This window comes from Telopea speciosissima, chromosome 5 (assembly GCF_018873765.1).
Source record: "Telopea speciosissima isolate NSW1024214 ecotype Mountain lineage chromosome 5, Tspe_v1, whole genome shotgun sequence".
In the NCBI taxonomy this organism is placed as follows: domain Eukaryota; kingdom Viridiplantae; phylum Streptophyta; class Magnoliopsida; order Proteales; family Proteaceae; genus Telopea; species Telopea speciosissima.
In genome coordinates this window covers 610,933-634,511 of record NC_057920.1, presented here as the reverse complement: position 1 = coordinate 634,511, position 23,579 = coordinate 610,933, and the positions used below count along the sequence as shown (strand labels likewise).

General features: G+C 40.7%; 2 protein-coding genes across 3 annotated transcripts in view; both read left to right on the top strand.

Annotated features, from left to right (window-relative positions):
- The first annotated feature begins 931 nt into the window (after window positions 1–931).
- LOC122661918 (agamous-like MADS-box protein TM6) lies at window positions 932–2,906 on the top strand. The gene is made up of 7 exons (XM_043857430.1): window positions 932–1,232; window positions 1,331–1,397; window positions 1,501–1,562; window positions 1,664–1,766; window positions 2,444–2,485; window positions 2,575–2,619; window positions 2,706–2,906. The coding sequence occupies exons 1-7, from the start codon at window positions 1,045–1,047 to the stop codon at window positions 2,877–2,879; spliced, it is 681 nt and encodes a 226-aa protein (XP_043713365.1). The 5' UTR covers window positions 932–1,044; the 3' UTR covers window positions 2,880–2,906.
- Window positions 2,907–5,768: 2,862 nt separating this feature from the next.
- LOC122662229 overlaps window positions 5,769–23,579 on the top strand; it is a 31,919-nt gene continuing 14,108 nt past the window's right edge. The window contains exons 1-4 of one of the 2 annotated variants that reach the window (XM_043857804.1): window positions 5,769–5,866; window positions 12,005–14,302; window positions 14,403–14,457; window positions 22,794–22,942. In XM_043857804.1, coding sequence (XP_043713739.1) covers window positions 5,798–5,866; window positions 12,005–14,302; window positions 14,403–14,457; window positions 22,794–22,942 — 2,571 coding nt within the window. In that variant the 5' untranslated portion in view covers window positions 5,769–5,797. Of the gene's footprint in view, window positions 5,867–12,004; window positions 14,303–14,402; window positions 14,458–22,793; window positions 22,943–23,579 lie in introns of those variants that run through there. The other variant, XM_043857805.1, reaches the window with a different exon arrangement.

Here is a 23,579-nt window from a genome sequence, read left to right as displayed (position 1 = left end):
TCTGTCATCGTGAACGAAATCCATGCTAAAGATCTATTTGGAAGTGGGGAGGTTTCCAAAAGACAGATGTATTTGAGAATACGTGAACTTTGGGCTGCGTTTAGTATGCATTCTAGGTCATTTTGCATTCTCGGATGACAAAATAGTCATTTTTATAGAATGCAAAATCAACTAAGAATGCATACCAAACACAGCCTTTATGTTCTCCACTGTCACAAGGAGATTAGGGACTCTTGAATAGATTTCTCCACCCGCGTAGGAAAAATCTTTTGTAGTATCCTAATCTGGTATTGCAAGAGTTCCACACGTGGAAGATGCGACATCCAACGGTGCCGAGTTCAAGAAAAAAGAAAAGAATAAAAAAAAAACTGCCTAGTGCAGTTGGTGAGCCGTGGTGCGCTTCATGCCCATTCTAACAAGGAGGTCTCGAGTTTGAGTCTCCTGGGTGGCACCTCCCTCCCTCTCTCCCTACCTATTCCACCCCAAGGCCGATGCCCGCATTGTAAGAGGATTTTAATTCCCACCGCCGTCCACTCTAATGCCGGAAGACTGGGCAGCAAGTCCTTTTTTTTTTCTTTTTCTTTGCAAGTGATAGAAATAGTTTGCATGATATAGAAGTTGAAGCCTTGAAGTCTAAAACCCATCGGCAATTCTCAGCTTGGTCATATCAAGAATCAGTGATTGATCATGAATCAGGAATCTGGTTGGAGAATAAATCACCATCAGCCAAGAACTACAAAAGAGCGGGTAAAAGGGTAGAAATGGCATAAAGAGGTGTGAGGGACTGAGAAGTTCGATTGAGAGAGAGAGAGAGAGACGGAGAGATTGAACTCTTTCACCAACTTGGAAAACCCTTAATTTCTGAAATCTAAAGCTTCTGGTCCCTACCCCTCAATGTGGAATGTCTTCTGCACCTTTCTTTCCCATTTAATACCGAAGATTACCACTCAGCCTCAATTGCTTTTTAACGTCCTTCAACATCGAGGTTTGTGGAGAAAAAAAACGAAGAAGAAGAAGAAGTTGTTGCAGAGAGAACGAGAAGAGATGGGTGGAAGAAAGTTCGAGATCAAGAGGATAGAAAATGATACCAACAGGCAGGTCACTTATTCGAAGCGACGAGGCGGTATCATGAAGAAAGCTTGGGAGCTCAATGTTCTCTGTGACGCACAAGTTTCTCTCATCGTGTTCTCCAGCACCGGCAAATTCCATGAATACGTCAGTCCCTCCACAACGTATGCTCATTTACTCATCGGAAACCAGGTCGCTTTGTACCCCTAATTTCCCCCATTTTTTTCCCGATTTCTTATCGTTTCTTTTCCCCTCTTTTCAGAACAAAGAAGATATTTGATCGGTATCAGCAGACTGCTGGGGTCAATCTCTGGCAATCGCATTACGAGGTTAAGACGATAATCGTCACCTGGACTCTCTGTTTTTTCCTCCCTATTTCTGTAAAAAATTTACGTCTGTTCACATGCTTATTTGTTGGCCGATTGATTGCAGAAAATGCAAGAAAGATTGAATAAGCTGAAGCAGATCAACAATAATCTCCGTAAAGAAATTAGGTGATAATAGACAAGAGGACCTCTTGCTACTTTTAAGAACTTTGTTGCTTTGCTGCAAATTTGTGCATCGTAGCTGAAGCTTCGTTACGGTATTTTGACAGGCAGAGGACGGGTGAACACGATCTGGATGATCTGAGCATCGAGGAACTGCGCGATCTTGAGCAAAACATGGACAATTCATTGAAGATTGTTCGTGATCAAAAGGTATGTATGACTGTAAAGAGTTAGTTTTGAGCTATATCTGTAAAAGTAAAGGGGAAAGAAATCCATGTTTTCCAAATTTTCATGGATCCGGCTCCTCTCCACTCAATGAGGCATCTGATGGCTGGGCTGTGCTGCATACATGTGCGGCACAGCCCAGCCGTCGGATGCCCACGTTGGATGACGGTCAGTTAGTTTAGCAGGACCGGCCATGACTCTATTAGGACCCCACAAGGAGGCGAGGAGAGGACCCACAAGAGATCAAATATGGTACCCAGATGCTCCACTTTTTGGAAAGCAAGTAACTGTTGATTAGGTATCGCTAAGGAGACTTGAATCACCGATCAAGCTCCTGACGCAGATCTCCCAAGGCAGTAGCGAACCCCAGGGCATGCCCTGGATCCACGGATGCACTCGTTCATTTTTTGAAACCTTGGGTAGATTCTATTAAACCCATAGCAGAGGGGGTGTGCACGTAATTTTCCCTCCATTCCTATTGAGTTCCGGTGCTTGAACTTCTCAAGAACATAATTATAACAGAGTGCAGTTTCTTACTAGCAAAATTATGTTTTTGGGTCTCTAGTATCTCATGTCGATGCTTGTATTATAAAATTAGTTTTTGGCCTTCTTTCTTTGGCTCTACACACTTAAAGATCGATCAATCTTTATCACTTCAACAGTATCACAGGATCCAGACTCAGACGGACACTCACAAGAAAAAGGTTAAGTTAATTTACTCTTTTAGTTTTCTTGTGTCTCCATTTTACTTTTCCAGTTAAGTATAATGGAAGATTGTTCTCTGGGTTTGCAGCTAAGGAACTCGGAGGAAGCGAATAGGAATCTCTTATACCAATTTGTAAGCATTCTGACATTCTGTTTCTCTTTCCCCAACTTGCTTGGCGCCTGAAATATATATATTTTGGATTTATTGTTTTGATCAAGGAAGGGAGAGATGAGGATCTTGGCTATGGCTTAGTGGACCATGAAGGCCACCATGAATCTGAGCTTAGAGAGGCAAACGCAGGCTCTCACTCATTTGCTTTCCACCTGCATCCAATCCAACCCAATCTTCAGGAGGGAAGAATTTATGGATTCCACGATCTACGCCTTCCTTGAGTTGCAGTAGCCTTTCAGACGTAATGTCTAGAGTATTGATACATGTGCTTTGTGAGGTATTTGATTGAATTAAACTCTGAAACATCATATGTCCACGTGGAAGAACAGATGCTTTGTGAGGTTTGAAAAGTAAGTAATAGAGTTTTATGACGATAATATTTAGCCTTTTAAATGACATCCAAAATATAATAAGGGAGAGGGTTCCGTGAAAGGCAGCTAGGCCTTTGCCCCAACGTGAAGGCCAATGGGAGGGTGCATAGAAGCATCAATAGGAGTGAGATTTCTGCCTTTTATGGGGGCAAGGCAGTCATTTTGCGCCCCTCTGTGTCTAGGCACAGGGGCCACATTGCCTTACAGGTTCTTTTTTCCAATAATAATAAGGAATTGAGTTCATGTCCGGATGCATAGCGTATACTAGCGCCTCCTTGTGTCAATCTCTCTCCTCCCACAATAGGTGGATGATACATCAATTCATAGAAGAGAGGAGAGATATAGACACAAGGAGGTGCTAACGTATGCTACACAGTCTAGTAGTGTTTCCAATCTTTTCCAATAATAATGAGGCGTTGTTCTCTGTGCCGCAGTGCAGGCTGTGCCCAAGCACATGGGGATGGGCGCAATGATCACCCTGCCCCCTGCACAGGCTGCCCATGTGCCTGGGCATAGCCTGCGTTGCGACACAGAGAACATTCTAAATAAGGAGTCCTAATAATAATAACTTAACCGGATAAAAATCGGGTAGAAAACTGAGATTAGGAATATTCTTATTTGTTTAAGAATGATGTTAAGCATTCTAAAATATTAGGACTCCTTATTTAGATTTTTTTGAATTTCAGTTTAAGAGCCAAATTTATGCAGAGACAAAAAAGGTTTTAGTATGAGCATATCTTAGTGGACTTTGTTAATGAATTGAGTGGGGTATGAATTAGTGATGTCCTTAGGTTGGTTTCCCTTGCGGTACTTTGCAGTCTTGAGTAATCACTTAAAATTATCATTGCAACTAGCATGTCTAAGTGAATTTTGCCTAGAGTTAGATGTGTATGAAACAATATCATTTCTCCCACATAACAAGGGTATGAAAAATAAAATTAAAGGGTACAATGGAAAAACTGGTATTACAAATTGTATGTAAACCGGATAATGAAAACGGAATAGAAACCGCTAAAACTGCATCGCATATAAAACGATTATGATTTTCAGTGATTCTTATCCAGTGCGGTTTTGATTTCTACCTTGCAAAATGTGCACCGAACCGGAACCACACCGTTTTACACCCTTAAATAAGGGTATAGATGTATTATTTCATAAGGAAAATGAGAGAGACAATGGGAGGTGTTAGCATACGTTATGCTCACAAGCGCAGAACATTATAAGAATATGGGGAAAAGAGTGCAGTCCGATTCTACCCCCTACACCCAGATACATGGCTGCGTGAAAAGACCACCATGCTCCCTATGTGGATGCCCATGCGCACGTTTGTATTGGCCCAGGTGTTAGCATAAGAGCCACATGACCTGGTAGCAAACCTCTGCCCTAAGAATATTAATAGGCATACTAAATAAAAATCTTTTCATATGCACTTACTTGGAAAGGTGTTTACCCGGTTAGCTATATAGTTTTTGGTAAACCTAGAAAAATTTACACTAGAGAATTCTTGTCAATGTATGTGTGTGTGAGAGAGATACATCCTACAACTAAGAAATTTGAAAATGGGAATCATGAAAAATTTCCCATCTTGTTAGGGTTTATTGGCAAACTTTTCCTCTTTTCTATATCCCCTTTTGTTTGGGGAAAGTTTTCATACACGGCTTACACAGCCGTGTATGTGAGAGGGTGGGCGTTTCAAGGCATTAATTAATGGGTGGGGGTTTATGACTTTTCCAATTTTTTGTGAGAGGACACACGACCGTGTATGAAAACTTCCCCCTTTTTGTTTATAAAAAGAAAATGCCAACCTCACAAAATATATGATATCACAATTCAATCACATGTTAATAATATCTAATGAGTAATGCTAATGGAACTAGTGGCCTTGCCTCTATTTTGGAACTAGGGCAACTTTTAGGTAACCTAGGCTTCATTTGGTTACCCTTAATTCTAAAACAGAGACTGTTTATTTTAAAATCAAAATTGAATTGATTTTTATTTTTTTAAAATTCGGTTAGATTCAATCTTAAACGTTCGGTTTCAGTTTCGATTTCAACTCTAAATTGAGTAATTGATTGACACCTTAGGATTGAGATTCACTTTTGGAGGAATTTTTTCTTCACCCACGCTTAGAGGAATCCCTTGAATGAGTGGCTTTTTTTGAAGGGTAAATCCTTGAGTGAGCGGTTGGACTGATGTATATTATCAACTTCATATCATAAAACCAGACCCTTGATGGATGTATTTTTCTTTCACCACAGTGCATACAAGATAAATTTTTATGGTTAAAGAATTGGTATCGGATCAATTGATACCAATTCTTTGGGGATCCTGTATCGGTGGATTGGTATAGGTAAGGATAAAAATGTAAAAAAATCAAGTCTCTTTTTCTAAGAAAAATGACTGATCCAAACCGATCGATCGGTATCGGCACTAAAACCATGATTTTAATTGGGTCCACCCAACAAAGGCGTTTGATTTCGAGTTAGAAACACGTGGCAAATTAGAAAGGTCCAAAGACCGTTTGTACCGGTACTGTAATCCCCGACGAAGAATTTGCGTTGGGCCTTTGGTAAGGTAACAGAGAGAGACCACATTGCCGCCGCTACTCCTTTCTTTGTTGGTTTGTTACACTCTCTTTCCTCAAGTCTCCGAGTTCTCAGCAGTTAGCGCCGAAAACCCAAGCCAGAGTCCAAGACCCCGTTGGGTTTTATGTTTTTGGCGTACTTCGGAAGTTTAGCCAGAGTCCAGAGATTTCCTAGGTTTTCGACATGGGAGCACTTGCTCCCATCTCTCCATGGTTTCCTGAAGACGATCTTAAGTTAAAAAATGCAGTAGAGGTAACTTTGCAGTCATCTTATTTGTATCTTGATGAATTTTCAGTGGTTTAAAGGAAAGAGTTTAGTTGAAATTAACGACGATAAGTTTCAAGGTTAGGATTCTGTCCCTTTTCGTTAGGTATACTATGCCATTGTCGCCGCTCGTCTTCATAATGGCGAGAACGGTTCTTGCGCCGCCAAAACTCTCTATTCCATTTTTGGCCCAATCTAGGGTAGCTAAAAGTGTAGTGATTGGATATGTATGATGAGTTGTTTGTTGATGCTCTTTTATTCAATTTGTTAGTTTCTTCTTAATATGTACTATTCAGTTGTTTGCTTTGTGTAGTCGTTGTTGTTGTCTCAGTAATGAATTTGAAACACTTGTAAATCTTTGGTAATGTAGTCCTAGATAGGTAGGAGTCCTACTAGGAGCCAGATAACAGGATCAATAGCAAAAGGGGTTGCTGGTTCGAATGGACAACACTAGGTTTTAGGTTAATTTTAGGGTTTAGGATGGGAATTTGGGAATGGGTCTTATATGACTTTAATATGCAGGTTTAGGAGGCCTTAATGGCATAAGAATATTAGGGTTTGGAAGGGTTCTAAAATTCTGGAGTTGGGCAGAATCGAGTTGCAGGTTTTGTAGGTTTAATGGAGTGGGGGAATGGAGGGGTTACAGTGGAGACTAAGGGCTAGGTTTAAGGTCGAGTATAGGGAGAGGTGTGGGGGATATAGGCTGGAAGTAGGGTTCGAAATTGATGGCTAAATCTGGAGTTATGGGGGAGTCCTAGTTGAGGTAGGAGTTGCAGGTTTAATGGAGATTAGGGCTTGATGGATGGAGGGGAATGTGGATTAGGTCTAAGGGAAGATAAAGGCTGGTAGAAGGAGGTTTAAAAACAAATTAATGTAGTCCTAGATAGGTAGGAGACCTACTAGGAGCCAGATAACAGAATAAATAGCAAAAGGGGCTGCTGGTTCACATGGACAGCCTAGGCTTTAGGTTAATTCTAGGGTTTAGGATGGGAATTTGGGAATGGATCTTATATGGTTTTAATATGCAGGTTTAGGGGATTATTTTGGTATAAAGAAAATAGGATTTGGTTAGGTTTTAAAATTCTGCAGATTTAGGGTTAGGGTTTCGGGTTTAGGGTTAAGGGAAACTACCAAAACTAGGGTTTCAAGTGGGCTGGGCTTGGGATCGAATGTAGGGGACTGTGAGAGGAGGATTCGACCAGGATATGGTCCAATTCTGATGGTCAGAATGGGCTGTGGGAAATTTAGGGCTTATGGGGCTCTTATGGAGAAGAAGGATTTAGGGTTTTGGGTGATGAATATGGGCAGCAGCTGGGATTGAGTGTAAACAATGGTGAGGGGGGGCTGTGGACTAAGTTTGAATAATTTCTGATGGGTAAACAGATCTGGACAGAAATTCAGCAGTCTAGGATTTATGAAAATAAAACAGAAAATTAAAGGGATCGAATGGGGAAGGAGAAGGAATGATAAAAACAGAAATTAAATTCAAACTCACCACTGGAATCCACCGGCAGCAGCTTGAATGATGAAGGATGAAACCACCTTCAGAGAAAGATCCTCTTAGCCGTCACGGCGTGAGGAGTCGCAGGAATCCACCCACCCTTTCCACCTTGAGATCCACAAGGATATCACTCACAAAGAGCAGGAACAGCAGCAGCAACAGCCGACAGCAGCAAACAGGGTTTTTGTAATTCAAATTTCAATGTGGGGAAGCCCTCCACGATTCACTATCTTTATAATAAGGGCCAAAGGCCAAGTCCTAATACAATCTAACTTCTTCTCCTTCTCAAATCGTGGAAGGGATAGAATCTAATCTAATTTAAGTAATTAAAACATGCAATGACCTAAATACCCCTACTTAACTTAAAATAAAAGAATCTAATTTAAAACAACTAATTTAAGTGAAGATTCCATACTAGCCAATAGGATATAAGAACCTATTAGCCAATAGGAACGTTTCACTTAAATTAGATCAATTGAACCAATTGGATGCAACCAATTTAAGCCGGTTCAATTAAAAACATAAAAATAAGACTAAGTATTGGGCTAATCCCGTATGCAACCTATATACCCCTATTCCAGGCCTATTAAAGTGGCCTATTACATAGAAAACCCTTGGGATCAAAGGCCCAACATGTATATATCCCAACCCTAGACTTATTCCTAATAAATGAAGCCCAGTTTGGTGATAGTTCTGCATCACAAATAGCAGGTTCAAACTTACCGGACTGCAGAGAACAATGGCAGCAACTTGATAACTTGAAGAAACCTCCTGATCTTCACGATGTAAGGAGTCGCAGGAGTCCACCTACCCTTCACCACCTTGAGATCCACAAGGATATACACTCACAAAGAGCAGCAACAATGGCAGCAAGCATAAAGCTAATTTTTATTAATCAAATTCGTATCTAATGTTGGCCTCCCTTACAAACTTATATAGAAGACTCAAAAATAGACTTAGACACTAAAAAGGAATGGCCTAACCCTATCCCTAACCTATTAGGTAACTTAAACTGACTAGGAAACTAGAATACTAAAGGAAATAGACTCAATACATGGCTGGACTTATAGAGTCCTAATCCAGCCCAACTTACATTACATGACCACTTAAGTTGTCACATGACCACTTAACCAAGTCACATGATCACTTAAATCGAACCAATTGGATGCAACCAATTTGAACCGGTTCAATTAAAAAACATAAAAATAAACTAAGTATTGGGCTAATCCCGTATGCATCCTACATACCCATATTTTAGGCCCATAAAAGTGGCCTATTACATTAGAAACCCATGGGATCAAAGGCCCAACATGTATGTAACCCAACCCTAGACTTATTCCCAATGAAACAAGCCCTATTTGGTGATGAATCTGCATCAACTCTCCCCAACTTGAAAAAATTCGTCCTCGAATTTTGTAGTGATGAGGAGGAATCAACATGTGATCACCAGCTTTGACCATCCCCAAACAAAATTCCAGTGAAGCAGGAACATTGGGGATAAAATCTCCAAGGCGTGGAGCTTTCTCTTCGAAGAACCATGGTGACATAACAAACTCTATGTGTTCGTTTTTTTGAATCAGCAGCAACTGTGAATGTCCTGTCCATAGAGTCTTCAGTGTTAGCGACCTTCACATCTAATACTTGAGACACAAGCTCCACCTCTTCAAAAACAACATCTTGAATGCCAATAATTTCTTTTGGAGTGCTCTCAACCACTACTTCATCTTCCATGTCCTCAGCCTTGTATACTTTGCTCTCTTTAGTAGTTTCTTCTACCATTGTGTTTTGGACCTCCACATCAATTTGATGGCTGAGCTTCTCAACAATGATCTTAACTACTGGTGCAGCTTGGTCTACTTGAGTTTATTTAGCTATAGGTTCTTGAATCTCTTCAACACAAATTGCCTTCGTAGAATCTTCTGTTGGTGCATCCATCATTGGTGAAACTTCAAACACAGTCGATGCCACTTGCATTTGAGTTGACATGTTCGGCAGTCCCTGTGGCTGTACAATCGATGTGGTCACCTTTGATTGTAGCCCTTTTAGAATAAAACAATGGTATAGACGGTGTCGATCAGGTAGGACACACGAGTTGTTTTCAAGTTCAATCCAACCTTGTCGCGTGTCTAACCAATCACCACCTACTGCAATAAAACTCTTTGAATGTGCTACCGGTTGACACCAAGCACCATCATGGTATGAAGAACACTCAAATTCAACAAAGACTTTACCTGTAGGCATGATGCAAATCTCTCTTGATTGGGACAACATATCCACCACGGATTGTGAAATAATGTTGTTACGTCACCTTTCATCAACAACTAATATGGTTATACTCCCATTGGGTAGACGAACTCGGGTCTTGAAAATGAAAGGAGGTGGGTCTTTTGAGGCTTGGTTGGAGCTTCCCTCCGCCATAGCTCTGACACCAATTAATGTAGTCCTAGATAGGTAGGAGTCCTACTAAGAGCCAGATAACAGGATCAATAGCAAAAGGGGTTGCTGGTTCGAATGGACATCACTAAGTTTTAGGTTAATTTTAGGGTTTAGGATGGGAATTTGGGAATGGGTCTTATATGACTTTAATATGCAGGTTTAGGAGGCCTTAATGGCATAAGAATATTAGGGTTTGGAAGGGTTCTAAAATTCTGCAGTTGGGCAGAATCGAGTTGCAGGTTTTGTAGGTTTAATGGAGTGGGGGAATGGAGGGGTTACAGTGGAGACTAAGGGCTAGGTTTAAGGTCGAGTATAGGGAGAGGTGTGGGGGATATAGGCTGGAAGTAGGGTTCGAAATTGATGGCTAAATCTGGAGTTATGGGGGAGTCCTAGTTAAGGTAGGAGTTGCAGGTTTAATGGAGATTAGGGCTTGATGGATGGAGGGGAATGTGGATTAGGTCTAAGGGAAGATAAAGGCTGGTAGAAGGAGGTTTAAAAACAAATAGCAGGTTCAAACTTACTGGATTGCAGAGAACAATGGCAGCAGCTTGATAACTTGAAGAAACCTCCCGATCTTCACGATGCAAGGAGTCGCAGGAGTCCACCTACCCTTCACCACCTTGAGATCCACAAGGATATACACTCACAAAGAGCAGCAACAATGACAGCAAGCATAAAGCTAATTTTTATTAATTAAATTCGTATCAAATGTTGGCCTCCCTTACAAACTTATATAGAAGACTCAAAAATAGACTTAGACACTAAAAAGGAATGGCCTAACCCTATCCCTAACCTATTAGGTAACTTAAACTGACTAGGAAACTAGAATACTAAAGGAAATAGACTCAAAACATGGCTGGACTTATACAGTCCTAATCCAGCCCAACTTACATCACATGACCACTTAAGTTGTCACATGACCACTTAACCAAGTCACATGATCACTTAAATTGAACCAATTGGATGCAACCAATTTGAACCGGTTCAATTAAAAAACATAAAAATAAACTAAGAATTGGGCTAATCCCGTATGCACCCTATATACTCATATTTTAGGCCCATAAAAGTGGCCTATTACATTAAAAACCCATGGGATCAAAGGCCCAACATATATGTAACCCAACCCTAGACTTATTCCCAATGAAACAAGCCCTATTTGGTGATGAATTTGCATCATTTGGATTATTAAAGCATGCTGTACCTAATGATTGGGGGGATTCATTTTATTAGAATTGGGTCTCCAATGTTGAGTCATTTCAGTTACGGAATTAAGGTCGAATCTAATGTCACATTTTCAGAGGTACTGCCTTTGTGCCTGGGAAGTTTCGACCCTTGACATGTAGGTGATGTCATTTATTCTTCTAGAAGGCTGGTGTGGATAACCCAGTTTATCTACAGCAATTGAGCAGGGCACCAAGGTGGAGAGGCAGCATCCATTACGCTCCGATGAGTCTGCTTGAATTCTAACATCGGAGGCCAAAATGAGGTCTGCACACCTACTATGTCATGGAAACTGAATTTTAAGTTATGGTCACAGTAGCATGAATCTAATCTTGCATCATGACATACCTCAGAAGAAGTTGGGCAACATATCAGAACATCGGGATGGACAAGAAATTTTAGCAGTCAATCTTGGAAGGGGACATTTCATTTGGTTTATTTGATCCGTAGCCAAGTTGCCTCAAATCTCGATGTTAACTCAGCATGAGAATATTCTTCTTGCAGTCTTCTGCCTTCTACATACTTCATCCCATCATTCTTGTGTGTGAACTGTGACCTGGATATACTAGCTATTCTGTTGATTCAATTTGAATTTCAGTCATACATACAAAGCAGCAAATGGTTAGATGATTAACTTCAATGTTTCTCTAATGTGGATTCCTCCTCACACTCTATTGCTTGGATTTTTTGCTCTTCAATGTATTTCACCTTAACCTGTTTGGGCTATGATGCAACCTCTTTTCCTTCGTACCAGTGCTTTATATAGTCTTGCCTCTTGGAAGGTGCTTAAGAAATGACAAATGCCTTGATATTCACTACATACTTACTATTTGTTGCGTCGAATTTCTTTTCACATTTGGCATTTCTGTCTGTGCAGTGCGTTTTATAATCCTGCTTGCTGTAGTTTGTGAATTTTGTTAGTGAGTTTCATGCTTCTGTTGATGCATTTCACTTTCTTGTGTATGCAGGATGGTGCTTCTTTAGAATCACTTGCTAAAGGTGCAGTGAGTTTCTCTCGTAGATTCACTATTCGAGAACTGCAGGATAGGTGGCACTCTCTTCTCTATGATCCAGATGTTTCAGTAGAAGCTTCTGATCTCATGGTTGAGATTGAATGTTCTGCTTCCAATCTTTCATCAAAACCTAGCAGACCTGGCAATTCTAAAGGTAATGGATATGCTTCGGGGAAGAGAAAAGTTGGAAGTGTTCGTAGCCATTACTATACCATGCGAAAGAGGATTTGTAGGGAACCTTTTAACTCTATTGATCTAAGTTTTCTTGTTGCGCCTGGTGGTTTTAATTGCACTGATAATGAAGGTGGGTTGCAAGAGCATTTAACACATCATAGTGAGCCTGAAAGTCAAAATTGCATTTTTGGAGAGCCTATCTCAAATCATTTTGGACTGCAGGAATCGGACTTGGATATTGTGCGTCATGCTTTTCAAGAAATTGTGGGGGATGATGCAACTGTTGGTGGCATTGATGGTCCTGTCCATGAATTTCACACTGGACACCTGGACTCATTTGAAGATGGTCTTCCACATGGAATGATGGATAGGGACTGCTTATATGGCTTTACAGACAATGTTTCTCCTGTGTCAGTCACAGAAGCAAGGCAAACTGGCAGTGGGCATTCTTTTGAGCATGATGATGTACATAAAGATCTTCCTCTTCAACAGAACTTACCTGTCTTTGGGAATTGTGCTGGTGCTCAAGAAATGGGGCCACAGTGTGAAGTGCCTGTGAGCGACCTATTTGAGACAGATGATCTAGAAGCAAAACCTTTGTCTTCCTTTGATTCTATTAATAGCAACCCTGGGAATGTTTGCTCTGGATTTGGAGGAAGTCAAGGCTTCAACTCCCCAGTTTCAGATTGTGGTGCTGCATTTCACCAATTAGGATATTCATCTCCACTAGCTAGGATGCCCTCCTGGGAACCAATAAATGACATTTCTACATCAGCAATTCAAATCGAGACAAACCTTGGAGACAAAGATCAAGTCCTAGGAGATGCATTAGCATGCGCTGGTGATGGTGGCGCTGAGAGAATAGGTTCATCCGGTTGTGAAATTGTCCACTCAGACATCGAGTTGAAAGAAAGAATATCTGCTGATGGATTAGCTAATTCCACTGCTATGCCAGAGGGTGATTTCGTGGATCTTTCCAGTTCTCTTTTGAACTTTGCAGATGATGAGCTTCTATTCATGGATGTAGATGTAGATGTAGATGTTGTGAAAGACATGATGGGTAGATCATGCCTTGATGGTCTTAACTCAATTTTGTTAAGTTCTCCAAGTGAAGCTCATCAAGATGATATTCCTGGTGCTCCTACTGAGTCTAAGGCTTCCGAACCACATGATACATGCTTGGTGGTAGCTAATGATCCATGTACTGCAGAATTCGATGATCTTAGTTACCAATCACACTTTGGTCAGGAGGATGGCAATAAGGTTTGTGATGCAGAGAGCAATATCTTGGTGGTGTCTACATCAGCATCAAATCCTCAGTATCCTGAACTCATTAATGGGGTTATTTGCTGTATATTGAACACAGAGGACCCTGAAATCCCAAACAATGATGACATCTTTCCATCCACTGAAACACTTACATCATTCACATCCCCCTTAACACAACATGGCTCTGGGGAGTATCGTAGCACAGAAGCCTCATTTCCCCTGGATGTTCGTGATGCTCAAAAGGTTGGTGAACAAGGATCCAACTTGGTGAAGGGAGAAGAAGAGGCCCCTGTACAGAGACTTCTGCCTCCCAGGATAAGATCACAAGTATTAGCAGAAATGGGTCCAAACCATGCTGTTGATGGTTGTGGGGTCAAATCTGAATTGTGTGAGACTGACTCCCCTGATGTGGTGATCAATCACACAAGTACTGCCATTGGGGAGTCGTGTCGATGCAGACCTGTGCCTGTAACTCCAAACTTTGTCCCAGATGGATCACTGAAGGACTCAGCTGTAAAAGTTGAAATGGGGATAAAACATGATTTTACTAGTTCTGTTGATCCTTTATTGGAAAAGACAGGTCATGGTTCTGATCATGTAGAAAGTTGCCCACGAAACATTCTTGGTGGTAGTAAACAGGAAGCAGATATGTCGGTCACAGTTCATACAAATTTGCCATCACATGCAGATCCAGGCTCCACAGAGATGGTCTACCCAGAACCTGGATTAAACCCTCCAACTACAGATCATGAAGAGCAATTTTCTGGAAGTGATGGTGATGTACCTTATTTTTCTGATGTCGAAGCAATGGTAAACAATAATATATCTCACCACTTATGATTTGATTCTTTGATCCATTCCTCACTTCTTTTCAGCTTGTTTCTACATCTCACTGGTTGTTTACTTGCAGATACTTGATATGGACTTGGGTCTAGATGATCAAGATTCACATTTCAGTAGGGAAGGTAATTCCTTGAAAGTTAGCTTGTATATGCCAGATAAATATTCTACTGTTGTCTCTATTTCTTCTTGCAAGAGTATGTTACGGGTTTACTAAAAAAAATTAGTTAAGCAAAGCTCAGGGAAGGTGTCTATTTTGTCTTGCATGTCAAAGTTTCAGTCACATCTTAGCAGCCATACACTTAATCTCTCCCCCCCCCCCCCCAAAAAAAAAAAAAAAAAAGAAAAAAAATTGCCACTAAGACTCTTTTATCTTACAGTTTTCTGACGTAGACTTGATGGTGATAAAATTTGAAAGGTATTTGGTTCTGTGGGTTTTGGGACTAGGCTAGTAGAAAGTTAGGATTTGGGTCGGGCCCAAGGATTTAGCTCTAAAATTATATGGAACGTTTTATGGGGGATAGTTATTGAAAACTCGCATGAGACAAGAAACTACTATTACGGAGATCCAATTTGGTTTTATGCCAGGAAGATCCATGACATAAGCTATTTACTATTTTACTTAGGAGACTCATAGAAAGATTTAGAGATTACAAGAAGGATCTCCATATGATCTTTATTGATCTAGAAAATCCTTATGACAGAGTCTCGAGAGAGTTAGTTTGGCAAGAGTAGAAAAGTGTGATATTCCTAGGTTGACGCTGAGAGGGGGGTGAATTAGGCTCACAAAAATTCTTCCAATTTTATTCCCAACGCACCTTGCAACACACCCTTGGTATTCCCAACACTGGTAGCACTGTCTCAATCAACACTAACGGCACGACACTCGCAACACAACCTTGTAGGCAATCACACTGACAACGCTATCTCACTTCTGGCGCACACACACGAATAGATGCACACCCACAACTTCTGAAGCACAATCACACTCACAATTGTATGCACTTCTACCTTGCTACCAGAAAGTGGCCAGGTCTATTAGATAGTTCACACTCACTATCATCACCATGCACTTCAAAATATCAAAATAAATGCAAATACAAGGGACAACCAATTTTAACGTGGTTCGGCTGTGTGCCTACATCCACGGAGTACTGCCATGACTAGACATTCTCGTACTCAATTCGCTAGTTATTTTTTACTGCAACAACGGCTTAGGAACACCTAATCCTGCTTCAACACTTTCCTACACAAGTGCAAGGGTTACAACCCCGAATGGTGAGTTCTAGCCACAACAACTACTCAAGAGCAAAGTTTTAGGTCTCGGTTTCGCCAGGCCACGAAGTCGAGATCTCGGCGAGATCATGTATTTTTTTTTCCTAAACTCAATGGTAGGTTACGGGGGCTATATGGCCAAGATAGGGGCTGAAACTTGAGATTCCCCTTATTTTAGGCCTCCTAAACACAGTGGAACCCTTAATTTTTACAAACTCAAACCCAAACTGTTACTTTGACTACGGACCCTAAGTTGGTAGTCTACAAGTTAAGATTATGTTTCTATGAAAAATATAGTTTTTGAGATGAATAGTTACCTTAGGTTCTTGAGATGCAGCTTTGAGGAGATTAGCAGCTTCAATCTTTAATGAATCAAGCTTTGATGAGGTGTTGGAGGTGTGATTTGCCAAAAGAAATGAAAAAACGACCCAAAGATGGAGTTTCCCCTTCACAGAGGCAAGAGCGAGTCGAGATCTCGTCGAGTTATGGTGTATTATGAGCTTTTTGGTTCTACTGAGTCGAACCGAAATGAGAAAAAGCTCGAGATCTCGGCAAGATACCGAGATCTCGAGCGAGATAATAACATATTTGTGTATAGCATGGCGTTTCATCTCGAGATCCTACGAGATCGAGTTAAAAGAGAGATCTCGCTGAGATCTTGAACTATGCTTAGGAGCATCCTCTCCTGCTTCAACCCTTGATGACACAAAGGCAAGGACTACAATCCCGAACCTTAGACAAGCTCCCACTTGCTACGTTTACAATGTAAATCAGAAAGTAAATAAATCCCCTCAATACATGGTCTATGTTTATCAACATTAACCAAGCCCTAGACAATAAAAATAAGGACTTGCGGATGCGGATTACCTCAACCTGTGGAATCCTGCGAATGACTGCTTGCTTGATGCGTACTTGAGACCTCGAACACACTCAAACCATGAATGCAGTCACCTCAAACATCAAAACCAATATCACCATGAAATAGGTTTTTTTAGATCTGGAATAACTCTCCTGGGTAATCCCTCAATACACTGCCTCTTTGATGCGCAAAGAATAACTCAAATGCGTACAAGCCATCAGTCCATCTTCTACAGCAGAAAAGGGGGGGGGGGTTGTTTCTGCTAACTGGAATCCTCCTCTGAAAGTTTCAGAATGTTATCCTTGTTTTTCTGAGAATTCTGCAAAAAACGCCCAATTTGGACTTAAAACGAGTCCAGAAACTCAGTTTGAGCGAAACCCTGCAAACTTGGGTCAAAACTGTAATTTCATGGCAATTTCTTGATATTACGAATGTAACTGGGCAGTGACGTGGCTGTTTGTGGCTTCACAACCTCGGCAGGTCAATTCCTGATCATCTGATCAAGGTTCGATTTGGCAGGTAAATACTGACCACACGATTGCGCGGATCACAGCACTGTTAAAGTGGGAGGCATATAGTCCACTGATTTGGAATCTGCGTACAGATTGCGGTATGACCACTTTACACTATATCCGGAAGCATAGGGTCTATAGCCATCAGATCTGAATCTCCAAAAGGCAGGCGACGTGATGATCATTGGATTTCGGCCTGTCCGTTTGTCAAAAGGAGTAACCACAGTCAATTATATGGCATCTAACCGCTGGTGTATTGTACACTCGCAAACATAATATTGCGCCTATACAACGGCTTCGACTTCGTGCTTTACGATCTATTGTAGTTGATGAGCCCGTCCAATAGGAACTCTGCTGCAGGAATCTTCTGCCTCACTGTATTCCATGTGTAAGGGCACATCCATCTAAGCCACCCGAAGAGGATTTGTCGATATGGCTGCTTCACAGCTGCACAAACTTTGATCTAGTACATTACAATATGCCTTGATCTTTACACCAGACCAACCAGAATGCCTGAAAGTGTATTTGGACCATAAAATACTCATTTAAAGTATTTTTCAACTCCGTCTTCGCCTCCATGCTCATGACAGGGAGGAGCTTAACTCCAAATATGAAAACTCTCCCATTTAGCTTCTTGTTTGCACGACGATACCAAAAAATGCAATAACTCCTTCGTCCGGTATCGAAACTAAGCACTTCCAGTGGCGTTGGAAAGGTGACTCGACGAACTACATTTCTCATGTAGATTGCGTTGCCCAGTTCTACCATTAAACCTTCCAAAAATAGCTCCGAACATGCTGCCACTGCATTAACCTATGAATTCAACACTTTTACTGTACGGGGCCTCCACCTGCTTCCAATGCCTGATTAAACATGTAACAGACTACCAATACCTACCACATGTGCCCGGAAATCTCTGTAACATGCCCAAACACTGTCCGCACTAAAATTGACTTGTCTAAATTATTAACTCACTGTCTGTCACTAATAGAGCTGCCACAACACCTGTGCATCATCTGGACATCTCTGTAATGTTAGCCAATGCCATAAAACACTGCCACACATGTCTGGAAGCTTCAGTAACTATGCCAACTTGATTGTATTGCCACTGTACTGCCAAGTCACTATTTGTGATTGTACATCACCAGAACTTCACTGCTTGTACTGCCATAACACTGTACACATCTATACTGTCATTGGTACGCATCTGTACTGGCAACGTCCTCACTGTACTGACACATGCCACACTCATCAACTTTGTCATCTAACTCTGACTGCTGACACTTCCACTGCCTGATGACACTGTACTATCTGCACCAACAAATGTCACTGCCACATTAGTTTGCCATTGTACTCTGTACTACCATCTGTTTGTTGCTGACTGTGCGAGTGTGTTTCCTGACTATGTTGATGACAATGACAACACCAATTGACATATGCCCAACAATCTCCCCTTTGGAATTGTAGGCAACACACATATGAAAATGCAATCTCCATACTGTACTCGCCTGTTTCGATACATGAACACTGAACTTGTTGCTTCACAACTGGGTTCCTTGCATATGACACTCTTTCTAGCATATCACTTTCTCCCATATGAGAGTTAAGATGTGACAATCTAAAACTCCCCCTACACATGTGCCACCAGAGATACAAACTCTACTATGGGAGTGCCCACCGCATCTTTCTAATCCCATAGAGAGAAGAAATTCCTCCTGCACATGTCATCATTTGATATTCAGTCAACATTAATATCATTCCCACAATGTATCTCATCATTGACACCTCATCAAGTTTGCACTTTCCTCTACTTAGCCATATCTCTCCTCATCTAATGATGACTCATCCAAGATGTAAAAATCACAAAGGAATTGTACTAGTGGTGTCCACTGATGATTCCAAGCACTATACACTTAGGATTCTCACTGCTATTACTAGAGTCCACCTGGGGTCATCAATATAACATATAGTGAGCTCCCCCTCTCCATGTGCACTGGAGTGCACCTCAGTGCTTAGGAGATGTGTTCACCCATACCCAACTTGGATAATGAATGGGTAGTGAGGAATGCTGCTTGCATCCTTGTGCTCTTTTATTTCTATATACTCTGACCAACTGCCTTTGGCTTCTGTCTGTACCTCTGCTCTTCCTTCTAGTTGTCTTTTTGCCATGTCTGCTTTTCTGGTCAGTCACAACTTTCTTGCTCTGCCTCTGACCAAGCTTGCCCACTATAGACTTCCCTGATGCCATGCCAACTGATATATCTGCTTTTCTGAAGTTTACCTATGCTATCAATGAACTGACATCTGCTACTGAATTATTCTTCTCTCCAGACTCGGTCCAATGATGTCTTGGTCTTCTTCTTTTGCACTTTCTCATTATGTTTCACTTGGGCCTTGGGAGCTGTCTGCACAAGGAAAGAAAACTACTCAACATCTCAAATCCCCTTCTGTAGTCTATACACAAACCTCTTCTTGATTGTTTTGGATTTCTGACTAAGTTGTTTATCTGTCTTCTTGGGAGCTTTTCTGAACTTTTCCTTCTGTTTCTGAAACTGAAGAGTTGGAAATTTGTTTCTGCAATCTCTGTCCAGGTGCCCAAACATGTGACATTTATAACATACAACAGTTCTATCAAATCTCGAAGATTCGTGGTCCCTGCTTGTGATCCTCCTTTGCCTCACACCATATCTGCAGTCTGACATCTTGTGCCCATAAGCACCACAACTGTAACACCAACCAAGGAAGTGAGATTTAAATATAAGAAAGCCAACTGAACAAGAACACTTTGAAACCTACCAACAGTGGACACCTCCCAAATTGAACTAGTAACTACTTAAAAGACTAGAACACTAACCCCTACGACAGCTAAGAGGGCCCCACAAGAACCCCCATGTCCGCTCCTAACACTATTTATTTTAATTAAATTCTTTTTAACTACAAGGGCCGCATTATAAAAAATAGATACTTGATAAAAGGACTGCTATTAATTTAAAAAGTATCCTATGCTACTGGCCCCTAGTATTACAATACTCCAGATTTACAAATTCCGAGTCACAAAATTGGAGAGCAAACCACATTAGTTTGTTGAAATCTTGCTCCTGCATTACATAACTCTTCTGAAATCGTATTGGGTTTGAGAGGTCTTGTGCTTGTTATAATGACACTGAAATCAACCAAACACGAATTTTAACATCGGTATGCTAGATTGGACCTAATCTTTTCTATTATCATTTTGGATGAATAGCCAGATTATGAGAAAATTGTAAGAAATGGAGAAACACTAGGGAGGTCCATAGGCCTATTGTTATAAACCTAAATTACTAGAGAGATTATCAGACTGAAACAATGAAAACCAAAAGATAGAAGGCGCTAATCCTAAATATCTTGGCTGATGAATATGAAGTTCCTATGCAGACCCTGCCTTGGGTCCTTGTCAAATCATTTGGTATGAAGTTTCCCAATCTGGGCATCCAAGAGTATGGTATATCCAATGGGGATGCTAATGAGTCAGGGGAATCTCTATGGACTGTCAAAATTATACAAGCGCTAGCCAATTGCCACAATGGTACTAACACCCCAACCCACCCCCACCAAAAAAAAGCCCCATCATTCATGGATATCCAAAGGGTCTAGCCAACCTCAAGCCAGGCAAATGGTCCTCTTTTGTACACTTGGTTCCCATTTTCAAATCTCTCTCTATGGCCTAAAATAGAGCTCTAAAGATAAGGAGTTTATTCAAGCTCGACTTTTAAAACTTTCAGACCTTTAAAAAATGAAATAGTTGTTCGTCCATGGTAATTCTAGGATTTTGCCTGACGAAAAAGGTAAATTCCCACACTAAAAGACTCCTTAGACTATTGGTCCCTTAATTATCATCAATCTGCTCCTTTTCACGTTGTCCTTCAGCCTAAGAATGGTGGATTTGAGGCTCACTAAAAAGAAATTGAGTTGAGATACTTCATTCTCCCCCTCAATGTCATTAAACCTATTATAAAATACAGTTGTTCAGCCTCATTTAGAGGATCTTATTACGATGTTTGTAACGAACCCCGGGGTAATTCAATCTAAAAATCCAGATTATGGATCTCAGATGCAAGCAGACCCAATGATCTTATTTGTGATCAGATCAGAGATAAAGGAAGCAACTCCATTGTTAAGGGAGGAAATCTGATTGATGGAAGGGGAGGGAATAGAGATGAGATCGATCTTCTTGGGAGGAAGGAGTGAACAGAAGTGTAGAAGAGATTAGGTATGTAAGACCAATCCCGTATAAATTGCTCAAAAGCTCCAAAACTCTTAACAAAAAACTCATTCTTTACTCAAATCATCTCTAATTGATGGGGGTGTATTACAAGTATAAAAAGCTTCTAAAATTCCTAAATTGACTCAGAAAATGACTCCTAATCACATCCACACAGTCAATAAAGTAAATAAGCTCCATCATAATATTGGAAAATTGAGAATCCTCGGATTCAACAATGATCTCTCTCATTGGTCTTTGGTAACACATCCACCACAGGCCGTGAGACGAAATTTTCATTTTGCCCTTCATCTAAATAGCAGTTTTTCTGTTGGGCAAACAAACTTTGGTTGTGAAAACGTTGGTATCCATGGCCAGGTTCGGCACTGATACCAATTAATGCAATTTGAAAATCCAGATTATGGATCTGAGATGCAAGATGTGGTAGGTTCGATGATCTTACACGGCAGAGCGAAGTCTTCTGTCATGTTGCATTTCCTCTGGCGGCAAATTTTCAGATGCAAGACAGCCCAATGATCAAATCTGTGATAAGATCTGAGATAAAGGAAGCAACTGCGTTGTTAAGGGAAGAAATCAGGTCCATGGAAAGGGAGGGAAAAGAGATGAGGTCAATCTGCTTGGGAGGAAGAAGAGAGAAGAAATTGGTTATGGGATATCAATCCCGTATGCATTGCTCAACCAAAACTCTAAAAAAACTCGTTCTTTACTCAAGTCATCTCTAATTTAGGGGGGGTGGGGTGTATTTACATATATAAAGACCTAAATTGACTCATAAAAGGACTCCTAATCATACTCACACACTCAATAAAGTAAATAAGCTCAAAAAAGAACTCTACCTAGATGTTAAGTATTTTAATCTAACTCAAAAACTCAACTTAACTACTAATCTGCGTACTAACTGTATTCCCCCTTTATGGCTTATTACTTTGGTCCATTACAGTGAAACCCAAAATAATAAAAGGCCTGACCTATGACATAACCACCCAAAGGTCAATTTCAGCCCATTGGACTCCAGCACTTTGTGGACCTCCCAACCTTGTGCATAGGCCTCTGTATGGGATTAATGTCTAATGCAACTACATCAGCGGGCATTCAACATTCCCTGCGAACTTAAAAGTAGCTTTTTGGCATGCCTTTATGTGGGTGATGTACTTAAAGAAAATCCCAATGAGCAGTGTCATACACTCTCCAAGTCCACTTTGCAGAAACTACTGTTTTACTGGACTTCCTATGCCATTGACACACTTTTCGCACTTGTATGTAGATTCTAATGTATAGTATGTATGTTATTCTTACTGTGGATTGTTGAAAAGTGTTGATTTGGCTTGCATGATACTTCTCAACTAGTCTTCAGCATTTTCTGATCGAACTAGAGCTAAGGACTGCTACATTGTAGAAATTTGTTTTGTCCCAAGATTTCCATTTCTTCAATCCAATTTCATTTGTGCAAGGGATCATGCTCATTTCTTCCGCATGGGTGATCAGTTTTGTCAGTGCTGTTGCAATGTACAGTTTGGTGATTTTGAATTGTTTGTCCTTTCTTTCTGTGTCCAGCGTTAAGGTATCAAAATAAGGATACTAAGAGGGCAATCCTTAGGTTGGAACAGGTGGTCCAGTCTTATATGCAAAGAGCTATGACTTCTCATGGAGCATTTGCCATTTTCTATGGCCGCCATTTGAAGCATTATATTAAGAAATCTGAGGTACAAATTCCAACTTTTGGTCTGTTGGATCCCCTTTTCCTGATTTGCTTTCACATCTTAATTATCGCAGGTTTTGATTTGCTCTTATTACACTTTCTGTGCTATTTTGTGCTGCACGTTTGTACATTTTACAGCTGCATTTTACTTGCTTGCATGTTTCTGTAGTCTGCAAAGTATTGTTCATAGTTCAGTGTGAAGCCTTACGTAAGTCAGCTTCATGTATATATGTAAAATTTTTGGCCAGTAAATTTGTCATTATTTCCGTAATGGTTGAGGACATTGATTCTCCCGAGGGGCAACAATTACCGTGAGCAAACATATTAATTACGAGGAGCGCATTTTTGCTATGCTACTAATACTTGTACTGGCTCTGCTATTCTGCCCCAGCCCGGATGAGGAAGAGTTATAGTAATGTGTGCCTATCAGTCTGACTTGTGGAGTCAATAAGGTGGTGAATCTTGAAAAAAGAATTACGTTGTTAAACGTTTATAAATATAGTTTAACTATAATTGTGGTGTAACTGTGTTGTAAGCAGGCCTGGTTCAAAAAGTGGTCTTATTTTGATACTTGGTTATGGGCATTTGTTTTAAATGTTTTTTCTTTGTGATTGGATCAATTCTAAGGCCTAAATTTTAGG

Coding starts and splice junctions, on each gene's coding strand:
- LOC122661918 (XM_043857430.1), top strand. CDS start 1,045: ATGGGTGGAAGAAAGTTCGAGATCAAGAGGATAGAAAATGATACCAAC. Junction 1,563..1,663: donor AATCTCCGTAAAGAAATTAG/GTGATAATAGAC, acceptor GTATTTTGACAG/GCAGAGGACGGGTGAACACG. Junction 2,620..2,705: donor GGAATCTCTTATACCAATTT/GTAAGCATTCTG, acceptor GTTTTGATCAAG/GAAGGGAGAGATGAGGATCT.